Below are 20,623 nucleotides of genomic sequence, written 5' to 3'. Positions count from 1 at the left end.
TTGATATCTATTCATAGCATTGTGGTCAGAAAAGATGCTTGATACGATTTCAGTTTTCTTAAATTTACCAAGGCTTGACTTCTGACCCAAGATATGATCTGTGCTGGAGAATATTCCATGAGCACTTGAGAAGAAAGTGTATTCTGTTGTTTTTGGATGAAATGTCCTGTAAATATCCATTAAGTCCATCTTGTTTACTGTATCATTTGTATCTTGTGTTTCCTTATTTATTTTCCTTTTGGATGATCTGTCCATTGGTGAAAGTGGGGTGTTAAAGTCCCCTACTATGATTGTGATACTGTCAATATCCCGTTTTATCTCTGTTAGTATTTGCCTTATGTATTGAGGTGCTCTTATGTGGGTGCATAAATATTTACAATTGTTATATCTTCTTCTTGGATTGATCCCTTGATCATTATGTAGTGTTCTTCTCTGTCTCTTGTAATAGTCTTTGTTTTAAAGTCTATTTTGTCTGATATGAGATTTGCTACTCCACCTTTCTTTTGATTTCCATTTGCATGGAATATCTTTCCATCCCCTCACTTTCAGTTTGTCTGTGTCCCTAGGTCTGAAGTGGGTATCTTGTAGAGAGCATATATATGGGTCCTGTTTTTGTATCCATTCAGCCAGTCTATGTCTTTTGGTTGGAGCATTTAATCCATTTACATTTAAGGTAATTACCAATATGTATATTCCTATTCCCATTTTCTTAATTGTTTCCGGTTTGTTATTGTAGGTCTTTTCCTTCTCTAGTGTTTCCTGCCTAGAAAGGTTCCATTAACATTTGTTGTAAAGCTGGTTTTGTGGTGCTGAATTCTCTTCGCTATTGCTTGTCTGTAAAGGTTTTAATTTCTCCATCAAATCTGAATGAGATCCTTGCTGGGTAGAGTAATCTTGGTTGTAGGTTTTTCCTTTTCATCACTTTAAACATGTCCTGCCACTCCCTCTGGCTTGCAGAGTTTATGCTGAAAGATCAGCTGTTAACCTTATGGGGATTCCCTTGTGTGTTATTTGTTGTTTTTCCCTTGCTGCTTTTAATATGCTTTCTTTGTATTTAATTTTTTTTTTTTTTTTTTTTTTTTTGTGGTACATGGGCCTCTCACTGTTGTGGCCTCTCCCGTTGCAGAGCACAGGCTCCGGATGCGTAGGCTCAGCAGCCATGGTTCACGGGCCCAGTCACTCCACGGCATGTGGGATCTTCCTGGACCGGGGCACAAACCCGTGTCCCCTGCATCAGCAGGCGGACTCTCAATCACTGTGCCAGCAGGGGAGCCCTGTATTTAATTTTTGATAGTTTGATTAATATGTTTCTTGGCATGTTTCTCCTTGGATTTATCCTGTATGGGACTCTCTGTGCTTCCTGGACTTGATTAACTATGTCCTTTCCCATATTCGGGAAGTTTTCAACTATAATCTCTTCAAATATTTTCTCAGTCCCTTTCTTTTACTCTTCTTCTTCTGGGACCCCTATAATTCGAACGTTGGTGTGTTTAATGTTTTCCCAGAAGTCTCTGGGACTGTCCTCAATTCTTTTCATTCTTTTTTCTTTATTCTGCTCTGCAGTAGCTATTTCCACTATTTTATCTTCCAGGTCGCTTATCCATTCTTGTGCCTCAGTTATTCTGCTATTGATCCCTTTTAGAGAATTTTTACTTTCATTTATTGTGTTGTTCATGACTGTTTGTTTGCTCTTTAGTTCGTCTATGTCCTTGTTAAACGGTTCTTGTATTTTCTCCATTCTATTTCCAAGATTTTGGATCATCTTTATTATCATTATTCTGAATTCTTTTTTAGGTAGACTGCCTATTTCCTCTTCATTTGTTAGGTCTGGTGGGTTTTTATCTTGCTCCTTCATCTGCTGTGTTTTTCTTTGACTGCTCATTTTGCTTAACTTACTGTGTTGGGGGTCTCCTTTTCGCAGGCTGCAGGTTCGTAGTTCCCGTTGTTTCTGGTGTCTGCCCCCAGTGGCTAAGGTTGGTTCAGTGGGTTGTGTAGGCTTCCTGTTGTAGGGGACTAGTGCCTGTGTTCTGGTGGATGAGGCTGGATCTTGTCTTTCTGGTGGGCAGTTCCACATCTGGTGGTGTGTTTTGAGGTGTCTGTGACCTTATTATGATTTTAGGCAGCCTCTCTGCTAATGGGTGGGATTGTGTTCCTGTCTTGCTAGTTGTTTAGCATAGAGTGTCCAGCACTGTAGCTTGCTGGTTGTTGATTGGAGCTGGGTCTTGGTGTTGAGATAGAGATCTCAGGGAGATTTTCGCCGTTTGAGATTACATGGAGCTGGGAGGTCTCTTCAACTTTTTTATATATATTTGTAGAGAGTTCTTTTGGCATTCTTCCAGGATTCTGGTGGCCATCTCTTTCTCCAAACTACAGAACTCCACACTCCAGAGGCCCTCCTTTGGATGTGCTACCATTCCCCTTCCATGCATGTCCTCTACTTTTCAACATATTTATTGAACACCTTCAATGATCCTGGTTACTGTGCTTTTCACTGGCAATACAAAGATGAACAAGACCAATGTGCTCCCTGCTCACACTTAACACACATTCTAGTGGGGTCAACTTGCGGGCAGCAATATCAAGGGTCAAAGTACATTAGGAAGAAATGTACCCAAATCAAAATATGCATTTCAGGTTGAAAATAACTGAACACTAAGTATCCTTGCTTGGTGACATAAGCATGATTTTCCCTAGATTTATCACATTAAAAAATTATTAGCATTCAATTTTAGTATTACATGAGTTTAACAAAATGTTTTCCTCTTTATTCCTAGAAAGCCATGACCCTTAGGGAAATGATCTTCTCAATTCAAATTTTCTATGAATGAAGTGTGGAATTGGGACTTTTCAAAATAAGTTAGACAGTTTGTAAATACTTAAGGTATAAAGATGTCAGAAGATTGTCACTCTGTTCTAGACATCAGTGTCATCAAGATGTTAGCATTAAGGCAACAGAGAACCACATTAGCAAGTGCTGGGGTAGGAACAGTGAAGAAACTTTCAACCAGGGAGACCAGAGCTGATAATATGACTTCTGAATTCAATGTGTCCACCTGAATCCAAATTCGTCTGAACTCAAATTACTTTTGCAGAATTCTGGATGAGAAGGACCCCAAACCAACCTCAAATATAGAGTAATTCATTTCTAAAACTTTTCTTTTTCCACAAGCAAATGATTTTAATGCCCAATATGAGGATCTGTGCTTTCAATCATTTGCTTCTTTGTCCTGCCGTATTTAGTCATTGGACGATATCACCCTCAATCCCTCTCAGTTATCTGACAGAGATTTGAGTATAAAATTCAGACTTTAAGGTCTGCAGAGCATAGTTCTTGGTATTGGCTGCAAATTTGAATCACCTGAAGAGATTTGGAAGCCCTGATGCCTAGGCTTTACCTCCAGAAATTCTGGATTAATTGATCTGAGGATAGCCAAGGCATGGGAATTTTAAAATCTCCCCAGTGAGTCCAAAGTAAATCAAAGGTCAAGAACCACAGCTGTGGTGTATGTTATCACTCTTCTTGTCCAATAGTCACAATTTACACATAAAAGGAATGAAGCCCAAAGTGAACATATGGCTTTTTTTTAAGTATGGCTTTTTAGATTTGATAGAGCTATCACATGGCCAAGCCAAAGCCAGAAACTGGATCTCCTGACTCAAGACTTCCCTGTGCCCTGCTGGGATTCATAACCGCTGACTTACCAGCCACCACTAAGGCTTGGAAACCCAACTCCTCTCGCCACTGCTACTTGTTTCTTAGCCCAGGAGAATATTTACACTTCTTAGTCTTTTAAAGTCATGAAATACAGAAGCTAAAAGATCTTGTAGCTGGAAAGAGTGGACTCATGTGAGAGAAAGGAGGTCACTCAAGACTCAAGGCACAACCAGGAGTTTCAGAGAACAGTCACACCAAGTAACGGTGTCATTTGTCAGGGAGAACCTGACTTTAACCAATGCAGCAAGGTCACCAACTCAACCAGCTACCAAATGAGGTCTGAGTGAGGGACACCTTGATGAAAAGGCTGGCATGATCAAATGTTATTAAATTCAAAGATTTGGGGTTAAAGTCAGCCTATGTGTGTTCATCATTTTGCTTCAAAACTTCTCATGCCTGCTCATAATTTGCCTTTTGGTCGTGTTTAGGGAACTCCACAGACACTTCAAGAGATTTCCAAAGTGAATCTTCTGTAATCAGCAGACTGTTCTGCTAAGTGGATCTCAGTGTAAATCTAGTAGCCTGTTATTTTACAGTTTTGGTCATAAAGTCAGCTGCAGGATATCAAAGGAGTTTAGAGACATTTTTATTGAAAAAATGAAAAAAATAACAATGGAACAATAATTTCTATCCCAACTTCTCCCTAGCTTTTGTGGTAAGAGAATAATTTGGGGGAGGGGAGGGGAGGGCATTTCCTAAACTATGTTCCTTAAGCTCTCTTTCCATGGTCAATTAACTGGTGTTACTTTTTAAAAAGCTATTCATGACCTTGTAAAGTTAAACAAAGTATACAGGTGGACTTCTTGCATCTTTTAATAGAATAATCTGAATTACTAATATCCAGCAGGGGGATACAGTATGCAGAGCTTCTCAGGGAGTTCTTGGTTCCAGGAGCACCTCTCTGGACTGGTGTTCCACAGAACACTTTTTGGGGAAAGCTACTTAAGAAGAATCTTTTGATATACTGCTTTGTTCGGAGGCAGGTAAATTTAACAAGGTTTATTCAAGAGGCAGGCTATGGAGAATCTTGAGAGCCAGTAAATTTTCAGATCATCCTGTGGTCTTCTGAAGTTAAACCTATGAAAAGATTATGTAGGAAAACGGTCTCTACCTTCCTACCAACTTTCTCCTTAGACCATATCATGGGCTCTGTGAGAGGCTTGGTTGATGGGAGAGAGTTATTCTCATGAAAACAATGGATTTTAATTCACTGATTCTCTGAATTACATACAGTCTGTTCTAGTCACTACAACTATCCCTTGAAACACAGGAAAGAAATCAATGCACCATTTTCACATACTTTCTTGACATTTTTATGTAAAATTTGGAAGGGTTTAACAAATGTGGGCAATATTTCTTAACTGAGAATCATTTATTTCTTGATTTTTAGAAGTCTAGATCTGAGATCAGCAAACTTTTTCTGGAAAGGGCCGGATAACAAATATTTTGGGCTTTGTGGGACATAAGATCTCAGTCACAGCTTCTCAACTCTACCATTGTAGTGTGAAAGCAGCCACAGACAATTCATAAACAAATGAGCATGGCCGTATTTCAATAAAATTTTATTTACAAAAATTGGTGACAGGCAGAATGTGACCACATGGTCATAGTTTGTGGACATCTGGTCTAGATGTAGGTATTCAGTGAGGATGACCATTGTGTGATGAAATATGTAGCTTATTTCTCCCAATTCCTGGTAAAGGTTAAATGGCAAACATGGGATAAAGATAAGAAGTATCTGGATAAAAATATTTTAGGGTTTGAAAGTTAAGATCCAATCATAAAATAAAATAAAGATCTTTTTATCCAATCAGTATTTTAAATCTGAACTTAAATCTCTGCTCCTGTTATAAAACAACATTCCATCTATTCGTTCTACCCTAAGTCTGTGATTCCTGGTTGATGGAAACTAAATTTTTCTTAGCCTTATGCACTCCATTAAAAGGTATCCTATAAATCCAAGGTAAAATCAAGATGATAATCACGATAAAGATGGCTGGAACTAGAGGAAGATAAATAACGGAGATAAATAAATCTCCATAACTGTAGATGGAGAAAACAGAGGTCAGGTTTCCATAGTGCTAACAAAATAGTATTCACTTTGTGATTTTAACATGGAGCTGTTGCCTCTATCCTCAATACTAACTGTGATTTAAAACTAATGTAAACACAACAGTATTCTATAATTACCCTAATATTGTTCAAATACTGTACATGGCATGTTAGCAATTTGTTGAATCCTCCAGAAGTATGTTCAAATATTTTAACTTCTAATTTAAACAATTGCTCATCCAAAATCGTGATTATTCCCCATCATCTGCCTCATGTCAATTTACTGAAATTAGCAGATTTGACCTCACTGAGACCTATTTTTTTAGTGTAACTGAAGAACACGGTTGCAGCCAAGTTGGACAAATCCCACATTGAGAACAAGCGCTGATGCCTCAGCAGCAGTTGGGTAATTAAAAGTTCATGACAATTATGGCAGATGCTCGAAAGTACATGGTCCTGTGATTTCATATGGAACCAAGCACACTGTCGTCACTCAGATGTGGAATTAATAATAATACAAGCATCCCTTGCTCAACAGAAGTTGAACTGCTCTCAGTCACAAGTTAAGTCACACATTCATTCTTTGGAACCTCTTTTCCACCCTCTCCACACAATCTGGCATGGAGATATATCGCTTATCTCAGAAAATTTAATTCTCTGTATTGTATTTTGTATTGTCAAATTCTAGCAACAAGCTACCATCTGACAGTAAACATTTGGGCAGAAAAAAATACCATTTTGATGTGCTAAGAGCATACTGAAACACTAATCGTTATGAACAGAGAAGTCAACACAATTCATGTACTAATTAGCATCACACATTAGCTTATTACAAGCAAAACACTGCAGCTTGGAGCACTGGGAAAAGATGACGATAGAGAAGATTATAGGATTAAGCAGGCTATTCTTTCTAATGGAGTAAGTATTTGAACAGCTTGTAGGATATGCTCCAAGGCTGGCTTTTACCTCTGCCTGTTGAAGCCTTGAGCATTTTCTCACCTTTTACTGTTTACAGGCAGGTATCCTGATTTCAGCTACTAAAAGGATTTTTATGGAACAGTGAGGGCTGGGCAGGGATTCTCTTTAATTTTCCAAATAACTGATGCTCTGAGAGCGAAATACAGTTCCCACAGAAGTATTCCCATGAGAGTCTCACAGAATAAACAGGTGCCCGCCCATTTACCCTAAGGGGATTGTGGAAATGCAGGCTCAAATTCTACCTTGGAGCTGAAACGTATCCTAAAACTCCTGAGAGAGCAAAGCTCAGCAGCAACCACAACTCTCCTTACCACAGTGTCATACTCCCCCCTCTGACATGTCCTCATTTAAACATAATACAGAGGGTGCCTTGAGCTAGGCGTTACCCAGCAACTGGACTTTCATTTAATCATCCAGCATGTTTTCACTGAATGGCTGTTGTGTGCCAAGTGAGTCCAATGGGGAAAGATGTGAGCTATGTCTATCATACTGAGTTCATCAACTGGATATTCTTCCCCAGCTCATTCCTGACCATCTTCATTTTTCTGACCACACTGTTCTTCCTTAACTGTGAGATACATGGCACTTAAATTAGGGCAGGACTTCTTAACTCCCCTCTCCCTACACCCCCCCACCCACCACATGAAAAATCTGACATATCTTTTCTCGGAAGAACTTCATTTCTTCCAAGAGGTTCTCAAAGAGGCATACATACTCCGAAGAGTGAAAAGGCATTGAATACTTACATGTAGCAGTGTCTATCCTATTTTTAAAGGAGATACCCGTCCTTTGCTCATAAGCCCTTCCAGTATTTGTACTCAGAAAGACTTTCAAGAAGTCTTTCCTTTCACCGCAGACTCCGAGACTTTCTACTCTTCTTTTGTTTACATTCATCTTGTCCTTGGAAGAGACAGTTTAGATGATCACACACACATATTCTCCCAATAAAATAATCATTGTCTGGAGTAGGTTACCCATGTAGTCTACCAAGATTTGTGATTGATTTACCCAAGTTGGCTTACAGAATGTGGATTCCAGAGGAATCAGGATAAGTCCAGGTCAAGGAATCAATTTAACTAACCTGACATTCCCAGTAAACATTATACGATAAATGAGGCTGATGGAAGCACAATCTTCTTGGATATTAAGGCTTCTGCAGATATATTTCCCCATCCCCATCCCCTCCACTCCAGGAGAAGGTAGGATCAGCAATCTGAACCCAAGGTTAAAGCTTCATGGCATTATCATAATTTGTGATAATAAGACAGCCCTCCAAACCGCTAAACAGCGGAATGATGGTTTCATTTTTAAGCACCTAATTATTTCTAAGAGATGAAGTGCCCAAACAACCCTCTTGGTTTTGAAGAATGCAGCCTCCCTCAAGACTCCAGTTCATCTCCGTTCAAGTTGGCTGCACCCTCTCTCCATCCTCCTTCTCCCCTTCTGGACTCTGGCTGGCTTTCCCAGTTTAAAATCTTCTGCAGCATTTCTGGTAAACTCTAACGCTTATCAACCAGACTCCTTATCCTTGGGGGCGTATTGAATATCAGATGAGAACACTGCAGAATTGGACAAGCAATTATTTAGTTTTACAATCATTTCTAATGATTAGAGCAAGCTGATTTTCACTTGCGGCAGTCAGGGATGAAGAGGAAAAACTGAGATGAGCTCACCAGTCCTTACTTGATTTTCAGCAGTCTGGGAAAAGAATGTGATCTGCAAGTTGCATGGTCCAGAGAATATAAAAAGAGACACAAGCCAGTGTGGCACTTGAGTTGAGTTAGTTGTCTTTTTACAAAACCATGCTGCTCAAGATTTTCTCTCCAGTTGTTTTGTCTCCAAGGCGGCTCTTGTCTGCTCTGGCTATCACTGATCATGAACTCTGTGGACACAGTGGGTTGAAGGAGACTCAAAAAACGATCGAATGAAGCCTATGAGTGAGAGACTTACATGATAGCCATTCATCCAGAAGGCACAGACCTGCTGCTGTAACACCTCAGTTGCATCTTTGTACATATATGAGGGTTAATTGATACCCCCGCTCCATTTTTGACTTAACAGCACCCTGGAAGCTTGGTATCCATCCAGCCATTGCCCGAAGAGGCCATGTCTAGACCATACCCTTGTGGCATTTGTAAACAAGTTGCTTGTCACTGCCATCAAAAGAGTCAATTGGCCACCACACCATATGATGAGTCTTCTAGCTTTCATTCCCCATTACTTTTTCCTTAAAGTTTAGCATAGCTCACCTCACTATTTTGGAGGAAAAGTGCACTGATTTTTTGTTCAATCATTTACACCCTCCTTCAGTAAATAGTTATAGAGGCACTGAATTTGGCACTGGTGATACAACAATGAGTAAGACAGAGAGCTTAAACTCTGATTTGGGAGACAGATGATGAAAAAGTAAACAAATACACAAGATAATCACAGACTGTGATAATGCCATGAAGGAAACAAAGATTGCAATGAGGAAAACTGATGGTGGCTACTTTAAGTCAGTTCTCAAGCTCGATTTGAGAAAAAAATGTAAAGGATCACAAAATGTATACCAATTTATGAGATGTCATTGTGTGAAGTCGTAGTACTTGTCATTTGGTTAATCCCTCATCCTGCCCAGGAGAGGGAGACTTCTTGGTGTTTGGTAAAACTCTTCCTCCAATTGCTCCAGTGAACACCCATCTATGGCTCTGGGGCTGCCCTCTCTTATTCTAAGTTCCATCCTCTACAAAGGACTAGAGAGGAGCAGAGCTGCTGGACCAGGAGAGGTTGAGGGCAGACCTCACAGAAGTGCTGTTTGTGCTTTCGCCTTCTGAACAGCAACAGAGGCTACCTCATCATGGCTCAGCCACAAATAAAGCCACCCTCCCTCTCTTCAATCTCACCAAGAGATGCAGAGAAAGAGAGAGAGAGACGATTAACCAAGGAGAAGTTCTTCTGTGAGGGCTCTGGGGAAAGAATCCTTCTGACACAAAGTCCTCATGTCACACTATTCTTTTCTTTTTTTTTAATTGAAGTATAGTTGATTTGCAATGTTGTGTTAGTTTCAGGTGTGCAGCACTGTGATTCAGTTATACACATATATAGATATAGATATAGTTTTTCAGATTCTTTTCCATTATAGGTTATTACAAGATACTGAATATGTTAATAGTTCCATGTGCTATACAGTAGGACCTTGTTGTTTACCTAGTGTCACACTATTCTTATTAACCATCGCCCTTGAGGATTTTGCATCATGAAGAGTAAACACCATAAACAGAATAATAGAAGCATTATCTGTATCTAAGCAGATCTCCTGAGTCTCCACTGCATTCACTTTGCATCAACAGGTGACCACTCACTGACTCTTAAATTGACTAGTCTATGCAGGGGTGAGTTATTCTAAACATGTGTAAATTGAGATCATTTATAACAAGGAGATTTTATACACACACACATATGATGGCTATGTATATATATACACATATATAATGCTTCGTTTCTTTTTAGATAACATTGTTCTCTAAAAAAGCTAGGGGGGAAAAGCCAGTTTCAAAATGCTTGGAAGCTTTTATCCATTTGGAGGTCATTTTATGTTTAAATTTAAATTGCTCAAAAATATTTTACCCTCAACTGCCCAATATGTTTTCAAAATGGAAAGATCAATGTGCCCATCAAGGCCCTTCAGGAAAGGTATACTCTGTAATCTTATCTGTATAACCTGCCCCCCATTCCCCATATAGGATTGCCACAGAAAATGCTGGCCACCCAATTAAATTTGAATTTCAGATAAACACCAAATAACCTTTTAGTATATGAATGTTTCAAAAATTACATGGGAAATACTTATACTAAAAAATTATTCATTGTTTATCTTGGCATCCTGTGTTTTTACTTGCTAAATCTGGCAATCCTGCCCCAAATAAAAGATGTGAATCTCTGACAGTTCCCATTACCACTCTCCACCTTCACTGAATACCTGATTTAAGCCCAGTCATCAAAAGTAAATGTAAATATTGATCAATGTTGAGAAAAAAAATTTAATTTAGTCGGTATTGAAGAAGATTGAAAAATACAGTCGCCATTGGCCAGGTAAATAGGGAATTGGGCAACTTTTATATAATCTAGATATGCAAACTAGATCATAAACAAGTTCTCTTTCAAAGACTTCTGCCATAATTAATGTGTGTAAACCTTGCACGATTGAAACCTAGAATATTTTGAGTGCTTAACCTGGAAGAAGGTAAGGTGTTTTCCAAATTCCTAAGAAACAGGTAATAGCTAAGGAGACCATGCTCTCATTTTATTTTGGTGTTTATGTGAATTTGCTTAACCTCACCTAATCCATCCTCTCTCTCACTTTCTCTAGTTACCTGAACAAGAATAAATACCTGACAGCTATTGACAAAGATACATTTGGAGGAGTTTACAGTGGACCAACCTTGCTGTGAGTAAGACATACAAAAGAATATTTGCCTTTTTTTTTTTTTTTAATGGAAGGGAGGGGGCCATTAAGAAGAGTAGCTGATGATGTCTGTGGGGAGGGAATGTTGTTGTCTTGGATAAAGGCTTCTGCTAGTATTTTTCTGCCCAGCTGTATAGGTTACTGCTTGGAAGAAAGTCCTTGTTCTTTGAGACTCGGAAGGCCCCAGACTCCACTGTGCCATCCTGATGCCTGATGCCACCTTGGTGTGGACATTCATGAAGGCCCTCTTTTGGAAAAAAAGACATTTTTGAGCAGCTGGTGTTTGCAAAATTCTGAGATATGAGGTCTAAAAATAGGTGGAAGGCACTCTAGTCTTTGCTGAGAAATGAATGTGTATTGCATAATGCAATACATTATGGTACTGTACCGTATGGGGGTTCATAGCACAAAGAAGGAAGAGTATAAAAAGTTTGATTCATATCTGGGAAAACTTATAATCACTGGAAAAGATGGGATGTAAACAATTTTTAAAATAACATGGAAAAAAAGTTATTTGTGCATTTCCTCTGATTTATACCTCCACATGTAATCATGATGAAGTTCTGTTGATTCTGTCTCCTGCAAGCCTCTTCTAGTGCCATCTTCTCCATCCCCTTGGTTTTGCCTTAGTTTAGAACTTCATTCTTGAGCATCTAGTACAATCCTTGCCAAAGTGGAACAGAGCCCCCCAGGAGAAGCACAAGACAATCCATCAGAGGCACGAAGGTTCCATACATACATAAGAGGTTCCATTTAAAAATAAGAACAAATTGGGAATTCCCTGGTGGTCCAGTGGTTAGGACTCTGTGCTCTCACTGCTGAGGGCACGGGTTTGATCCCTGGTTGGGGAACTAAGACCCTGCAAGCCACGTGGCATGGCCAAAAAAATTAAAACAAGAACAAATTAAGTTCTACTAATATTTTACATATAGATGATCACTGTCCCTCAGGTGTCAGGTAGGTAATGATTGCATCCCAAGGGAACAGCTGGTGATACACAGTCTCGAAGACTTACATCCTCACTCTTTCACTTTTAAGAATTTCACTTCACTTTTAGAATGAATACACCCAGTTAAGTGGGTTTATGTCCTTACTTTCTTAACACACAGGCTCCATATAAGAGGGCAGAGTGACCCTGAAAATCTATTGTACCATACGGGGATTCATGTTAACTCATGGCAAAGTACTTAAAAGTATTATGCATTTTTCTTTTTATAAAAAGACAAGTGAAAAAAAGTGTATTGACCTTTTCTGTGATTTTTTTTTTTTAACCTGGAAGACATTTTTTAAAGACATCTTTAACTGCTCCTTCAAGATAAAGGTGATATTTCACCAATGAATGAGGAAAGTTGTTGCTCTTCTAAAGAAATGTGTGCTTTGGAAAGTCTTTAGAAACAGGTATTTGGAAACTTTTCCATGTTATGTAATTTTCCTGATGAAAACAGTGAATGTCACTTATAAAAATTTTGCTTTTTTAAAATCAGAAATTGAATTTTAACATGATTTAAAACATTTCAAATTAAGAGTTGCAGTGGGTTTAAAATCCATGTATATAAAATATGAAAATGAAACATCTTTAGACTACTTTGCAAAAACTACTTATTGACAGCTGAGAATATGAATTTCAATAAAAACATGTATTTAATTACTGAATTGGATTGAGAGATGAGAATCTTAATTTAGTAAGTACAGCCAAGCCTCCCCTATTCCATTTGGAACCATCTGTCTTTGTGAGGTAACTTTTTCAATTGACAACGATTTAAAACAAAACAAAAATAAACTGACCCAGAAGCAGACCTCTGAATAGCTGTATCAGAAAGTGTTAAATGACAATTTTCATAATTAGTAAAGTTTTATTTAATAACATTGATTTCACTTTGGTGAAAATTTTTTTAATATTACTTATTTGTTTTTATCCTATTCTTTTAAATGTATGGTTAGTGTGTTTTGTAATGTATAATATATAACATGGTATTACAGTAATATGTGTATAGAGCTCATAGATATACATATGTTAAAGTATATACTCAGACATTTTTTACTTATAAATACATGACATTGAAAGAATTTGAAGACCAATAGTGTAGACCAGAAACATTCAAAGTGTGGGTCCACTACAAGGTTGGCTCCAGAATGTACTTCAAAACACTGCATCCTTCGTGGATAAAGGCTTCCTATGAGAGCAAAGTTGCCCAAACTAAGCAGTATGCTTAGTGAAGTAGTTGCTTACATTCCAGTACAAGCTTCTTACTTTATCAGGGACTCATAAGAAACAGCCAATGGTTACCACACTTTGAGTAGCACTAGTCTAAATGACAAGAGTCTCCAAATTTCCCCTGGCCTTCTATCTTTGACCTTCTCAATTTTACCTTCTCCAAACTTCCTTGTGTTCAAATGCAAATAGGATCTTAAAAACCAATGCTGGTCTCCCATTCCCCTCAGGATAAAGACCTTGGTGTGGCATGCAAAGCCCTGTTATAATCTTCAGCTTTATCTCTCACACCTCTATACACTCCTGACCAGTCATCCATCCATATTGAAACTTTCAGCTCCCCTAATATTCCAACCTACTTATATGGCTATGCTAAACTCTTGCTCTTCCTACTGCTTTGAAAACCCTAGCACAACCTTATCTGTCTGATAAGCACCTACTACCATTTTGACATTTGAGTAAAGATCTCTCTGAAGTCATTCTTGGCCCTCCTCTCCTTAGGGAAGGATGACCATTTCTTCCTTTATACTCCCCGCCTCTATGCATCTTATGGCACCAGTGACACGTTTCTATCTATCTCTCCAGGAGCTCCTAGACGGCAGGGGCTATGTCTGTTTCATTTCTACAGTTCTAGTTCATATTACAGTGCCTGAAACACAGTATTTGCTTTAAAATGTTTGTGAAATTAATACAGTATACTATAAATATTTGAATCACACTTTCATAAATGCTATGGCATTTAAGTAGTAGTCACATTTTAAAGATATTTTAGTACATTGTCCTTATGGGAGAGTGTCCATTTCTACTTCTTTGGAAGCGGTAAATTAAATGACCTATTTGTTTGTGCTGCTTAAAAGTTGTTTTGATAGCTTTGGTAAGTCTCTTTTTTACAAGACTCTCTAACCAAGTTAAGAGCAGATGTGCAACAGCTTGACGATGCCAGTTCTGCTTCCTAGAGGCATGCCAGGTTACAAAAAGTGAACTAGATTAGGAGCTAGACCTGGAGTTGATTCTTGGCTCCATCACTAATTGTGAGACCCAAGTCTCAGTTTTCTTATTTGTCAAAACAGGGTAGCTAAAAGTAGTGAAACTTAAGTAAGAAAATAAATCTGAAGTATTTCATATATGCTTAATAAATGGTCAACATTATCATTACCTTCACTTCCTCCTGACTCTTGACAGCATCACTATTCTTATCTTTTGTAACCTCTCTGATCACTCCCTCCCGATTTCTCTCATTAGAGCTCACTGACCCAGAATTTCAGTGTGGCTCAGTCCTGGATCTTTCTCCTCTATATTTTCTCCTTTGGTTAAATCATTTGCTCTCTAATATTATGAGAATATGAATAATTTCTAAATTTCAGGTTTCCGACCATAGCTCTTATTTAGTCATCTCACCTGCCTGGAACTCCTCCCTCCTCTCCCTCTCATTCCTACCCATTCCCATCAGTTTGATGAAACTTTTCCTGACCAACCTCTGAAAATGTACAGTCAACATTTACTGAGCACTTGGTAAGCCCAGGACTCTTCATTATGAGCTTTCAATAGGGGAGGGTCACCACTTTGAAGGATGGTCAGGGAAAGCCTCACCAAGAAGGTCACAACTGGGAAAAGACTGGAAAGTCATAAGGGAGCAAGTCATGTGACTATATGAGGGAAGATCATTCTAGGCAAGTGCAAAGACCCCCAGGCGAAAACATACCTGGCGTGTTTGAAGAGTAGCAAGGAGGCTGTTATAGCTCAAGCAGAGTGAACTAATAGACGTATACATTTCATCCCAAAACAGCAGAACACATTCTTTTCAAGTGCACGTGGAACATTCTCCAGAATAGATCACATCCTAGGCCAAAAAAGAAGTCTCAATACATTTAAGATTGAAATCACATCAAGCATCTTTTCCAACCACAATGGGATGAGACTAGAAATCAACTACAAGAAAAAAACGGAAAAATCACAAACACGTGGAGGCTAAACAATATGCTACTAAACAAAAAATGGGTCGCTGAAGAAATCAGAGGAAATCAAAAGATACCATGAGACAAATAAAAATGGAAGCACAGTGTCCCCAAATCTATGGGACACAGCAAAAGCATTTTTAAGAGGGAAGTTTATAGTGATATAGGCCTACCTTAGGAAACAAGAAAACTCTCAAATAAACAATCTAACATTATACCTAAAAGAACTAGAAAAGAAGAATAAACAAAACCCAAAGTTAGTAGAAGGAAGGAAATCATAAAGATCAGAGCAGAAATCAATGAAATAGAGACTAAAGAAACAGTAGAAAAGATCAACAAAATTAAGAGCTGGTTCTCGAAAAGATAAACAAAATGGATAGACTTTTAGTCAGACTCCCAAGAAAAAAGAAGAGAAGGCCCAAATCAATTAAATCAGAAATAAAAGAAGAAAAGTTATAACAACCACAGAAGTACAAAAGTGTTTCCCAAACTATCTATCAAAGATGAAGGTAAAATAAAGACATTTTCAGATGTGCAAAACCTCAAAAACTTGATTTCCCTTCACCTTTTCTTGAAGCATAAACAAATAAAGAGAAAAATGAGAATTTTAATGATCAACATTGGACAGAGGCAAACAGAATTCCCAGGATGACCAAAAAGGGAGGTCCTGGGAATCTTGAAACCAGGACATCTACATCAGGGCTGAAGGAGGGCTCCAAGAGAAAGTTCTACAAATAAAAAGGGATTGATAGATTATATGATAGGACTGACTTTATGAAAAACTGAGTTGAGAGATATTTTAAGAACTTTGGAACATATAACAAGACTCAGCAAGAGGTCCATTCAAACCAAGATATGTAAATAAAAGAGAAATAGACATCTCATGAAGAAAGTAAAAATGTTACACAAGAAATAAAATGAAATCACAATATGCAGGCTTGTAATAACCGAAATACTAAATATAGGTTTAACCAAATACATCCTAAAACTATTTCAGGAAAGTTAAGGGGGTGTGAGAAGGATGTATGTGCAGGGTGATGGAAGAGAGCTAAATCCTCATCTTCCAAAGTAGGGAGTCAGTGGGTGAATGAAAAACCAATAAATCAAGAAGTATTTTCAATTATGGAAAGAATACTGGAAGTTGAAAGCGGTTGCTTCAGGGGCATCAGAGAGCAGAAGGCAGGGAAGAGCTGCACAGGAACGTGCTGTGTGTGTTAAGTTTCCAGTATAATTTGCTTTATAAAAATAAGTTCATGCATTATTTTAATAAAATTCTAAATTAAATTTTCAAAGAACACCACAAAGCATAGGAAGAAAGGACAATGGAGATTGTAGCATTTGAGAGGCCCGTAGGAGGAAAACAAGAAATGAATAAGAGTCCAGTCTCATTTCTCCACTTCCAAGCATCTGTCTTAAAATGCATCTGAACTAAGCATGTATGGCCTTGCAACATCACTTTAATTCTTGTCTGGAACTTTTGTCAAAATCTTCATTACTTTATTTCCCCCATATCTTCTCCCCATAACTAGAATTTAAGATCCTAGAGGAAATGGACTGTGTCTTATACTTTTTGTAATGCCCCCACTTCAAAAAAGAACACAGCAAGTACTCAATAAATCTTGATAAAGTATAACTTAATATCAAAGAGCCATGATTTGGCTATGATTTGGAGTAAAAGCCAAACTTGGAAAATCTTAAACTCCATCTAAAGAGAAGATAATTGGAATATATGTATACCTCATAAAGGTATTTGTGAATGACTGTATTCATCTCTGTTGACTAAAACAGTCAAATTTGCCCATTTAGTTTACCACCTGTTTTCAAGGTCATTTCTTTAAAAAGAATCTAATTTAAAACAGCTGCAACATCTAAAGTGCGATCTCATCTCCAATCTTTGCTAATTTTTTAAAAGCCTTTTAAATTTAGTTTCAGAACATTTTTTCCTTATTGATTTTTTAATCAAGATATGCAATCTCATTTTCCATTTTTATACTGTCCATTTTTGACTATCGTGTTTTCTTTTCATCTTATTTTGAAAGAGAAGCTCTTGGTGTTTATAACCCCAAAGGAAAGAACACACTGAAATGTAATGCCTTCCATAATAACCAGAGTCCTCCAAGGTCTAAATTATGTAACTCACTCTAATAAGCATTTAACCTACTGTTGATAATGACTATATTATAATTGTCCCACTTAATATTATAAGTAACTCCTAAGAAGGTGAAATCTCTGTGATAATATACTTGAGCTTGCACTACATGTTATCAACAGAAACAAACTTCAGAATAAACTATTGTTGCTATTAGCTGATCAAATTAATCATTTGAAAATCTAAGAGCCATGGCACTGCCATCTTGGTTTAGAGAAAAATAAGTCTTTCACGTATTTCTTTTGACTCGAAATGCTCTCCACAAGGTCATACTATTAGATGGCTGAAAAATTGTGGCAGGGTTCTTTCTAGCATGGCTGAAGTCCACAGGCGCGTTGAATACATGATTTTCTAGGTTGATTCTGGGCAAAATTATTTTTTTATTGAGGTATAATTTACATACAATAACATGCACATTTTTAAAGTGTACAGTTTGATGAGTTTTGGCAAAACTATGTTACCTCAGTGAAGGCTTAGAACATTTTCATGGCCCAGAAACTTCTCTCATGCCCCAATGTCCCATAGACAGCCACATATCTTTTTATTCTTCTAGTGTAAAAATAGGAGTGAAATTATCAGGTCATAGGATAGATGTATATTTAACTTTATAGGATATACTGTCAAACTGTTTTCCAGAATGACTATCCCATTTTCTAGTCCCAGCAGTGAAGTGAGTTTCATACTTGCCAATCCATTGTATTATCAATCTTTTTTTTTCTAGCCATGCTAGTGGGTGTAAAGAGATATCTCATGGTGGTTTTACTTTGTGTTTCCCTGACTATTAATGATGTCGAGCACCTTTTCATGTACTTGTTAGCCATTTGTATATTTTTTTAATGAGATTCTGTTCAAATATTTTATCCATTCTTAAAGTTGGGTTGCATGCCATTTTGTTGTTATTGAGGTGTGGTCCTGAGTAATGAAATCAGTTTTAGTCCTAACTACCAGTCCTCTGTCATCCCTAGTTTATTCTCTCTTTCTGTTTCTCTTTTCTTTCTAAGGAGAAATAGCTAATCTGAAACCAACTCACACAAGGTGTTCATTAACTCATTCTGAAGATATTTTACTGAGCACCTACTGAACTCCATGAAAATTGTAAGAATAAGATACAACCTCTGCCCTGAAAGAGGTTACAATCAAATTCAGGATAAATGTGAATAAGGCACTATAAGTTTAATGTAAAAAGAGCCATAAGAAGTATTTAAAGAATCAAGATAGCTTTTCTGGTTAGGGTGACCAGCAAAGGCCTTTTTAAAAGAGGTGGTATTTGAGATGGGCTTCAGGTGAGGGGTAGAATGACAATAGACAGAGACAGAAACTATAAGAGGAAGAACAAAGGCAAACCTACAGGAAAACAGGATATATTCTAAGAGCAACAACAACCAAAATTCATAATTTGGGCCAAAGGATAGTGTCTGAAAAGCGCGTTGTGTTGAAATCATGTTATGGGAACATGACCTGACTGAAGGTTACCATGGAAAGATTAGTAATAGCTGCATAATCCATTACAGTTTGTGGCCCTCTTCAACTCGCCCCATGCTTCCTTTCCTTGGCCTCTGCCCACCATTGACCCTGACTATATTAACCCTGGGTAGCTCTGTCCCAGCCATGGCACTGGGACCGCTCATCTCTACATCTTGGCTGTTTGGCAGGCACTGGCCCTCCATCAGAGGGAGGGAAATCAAGCCCAAAGACCTAATCAGCCTAGTGTTCCATGTCTTCCTTTCTGTGCCTGCCAGCAGAGCCTCTGGAGTAGCTCTCTTGGAGAGGAAGGGAGCTTCCCAAGGGTGGAAAACCAGAGGGGTTTGTCTACTAGGCTGCTCTACTCTGGGCTGTGAAAATGAGTTACAAAGACAAACAGACCTCTTGCAGTGCCTGACTTGGGCACCAAGCCAGACTCATGCCAAGGAAGCCAGGTTGTCAGGGATGCAACCAAAGCAGGATAAGCAACTTATCCTCCTAAGTCATACACCCTTTTCTCCAGAGGCACAGCAAAGGAGAGGGCCTGTGACCATTTTGTAGAGTCTATGAGAGCTGCAAGGAAGGTCACAGAAGAACTTGAAGAGAAAGAGAAGACAATTACCTTTCCAGAATTGTGTGCATGCTGGCTTCTTGCTAAAAATAAAAGGATGGTCTGCTTCAGCCCTAGGAATCTTTGGACCAAAGGAGTTATGTCAATAACTCAGGATACTTGATTCCCCCCAAATCCAGATTTATTGACCAGTAGCATCTCTTACTACCATAGCCATTGATATGAGAAGAAAGGATTAATACTTTAAGTCACGGAAATCTATAATGATAAGGTTACTTTTTACAATTATTGAGAAATTTTCAGAGCATTTCCCAACTAGGGGGTGACTCTGGTAGGAGAAGGGTGATGGAGTTATTGCAAAGATCCTCAAAGCCGTATAAACCTTTCAGCTTCTTCAATTGACTAAAAGCCCAGCTACTATTATCCTCAAAAGATTTTTACTTTAAATAAAGTTCTCCAAAGCACTGAGAGCCACTGTCCCAGAGCAATGGCCTCAAATGATCATGCATTTTACGTCAGGGGATTCAGTCTGAGTACAGGTTTTTGTATCTATGCCACGCCAAAAAGTAAACTAGGATGACTGCATCTCTAAAAAAGAATAATTCACAAATCCATTAACTGTTTCTTTTAACTCAGTTTTGCTAAAGTCAATTATTTAAAGGATTTTTACTTTGATCAAAACTGATAGAACATGAAAGAATCTTTACTGAGTCTGAATTCTAGGTAAACGACAGTTGAAGTTTCAGGGAAAAAAATTAGAAAAAAATTTCTAAACCATATTAATTTTCTAAACCAGTTTTATTAACTAATCAGTGCTCTTTAGCCAAGAGCCCTCAACAGTGAATCTTCAGAATAAACAGTGAGGGCTTCCTGGTGGCGCAGTGGTCGAGAGTCCGCTTGCGGATGCAGGGGACAAGGGTTCGTGCCCCGGTCCGGGAGGATCCCACATGCCGCGGAGCGGCTGGGCCCGTGAGCCATGGCCGCTGAGCCTGCGTGTCCGGAGCCTGTGCTGCGCAACGGGAGAGGCCACAACAGTGAGAGGCCCGCGTACCGCGAAAAAAAAAAAAAAAAAGAATAAACAGT

The 20,623-nt window shown here is 38.4% G+C and overlaps 1 protein-coding gene across 3 annotated transcripts in view; it reads left to right on the top strand.

The window, feature by feature from the left end:
• TSHR (thyroid stimulating hormone receptor) overlaps positions 1-20,623 on the top strand; it is a 172,741-nt gene that overhangs the window by 134,508 nt on the left and 17,610 nt on the right. For 2 of the 3 annotated variants that reach the window (XM_065871471.1, XM_065871472.1), the window contains one exon: positions 11,097-11,174. In XM_065871471.1, the coding sequence (XP_065727543.1) occupies positions 11,097-11,174 (78 nt within the window). Of the gene's footprint in view, positions 1-11,096; positions 11,175-11,329; positions 11,400-20,623 lie in introns of those variants that run through there. The other variant, XM_065871473.1, reaches the window with a different exon arrangement.

This window comes from Phocoena phocoena, chromosome 2 (genome assembly GCF_963924675.1).
Source record: "Phocoena phocoena chromosome 2, mPhoPho1.1, whole genome shotgun sequence".
Taxonomy (NCBI): domain Eukaryota; kingdom Metazoa; phylum Chordata; class Mammalia; order Artiodactyla; family Phocoenidae; genus Phocoena; species Phocoena phocoena.
Note: the sequence above shows the minus strand (reverse complement) of the source record. Positions and strands in the feature narration are given on the sequence as shown.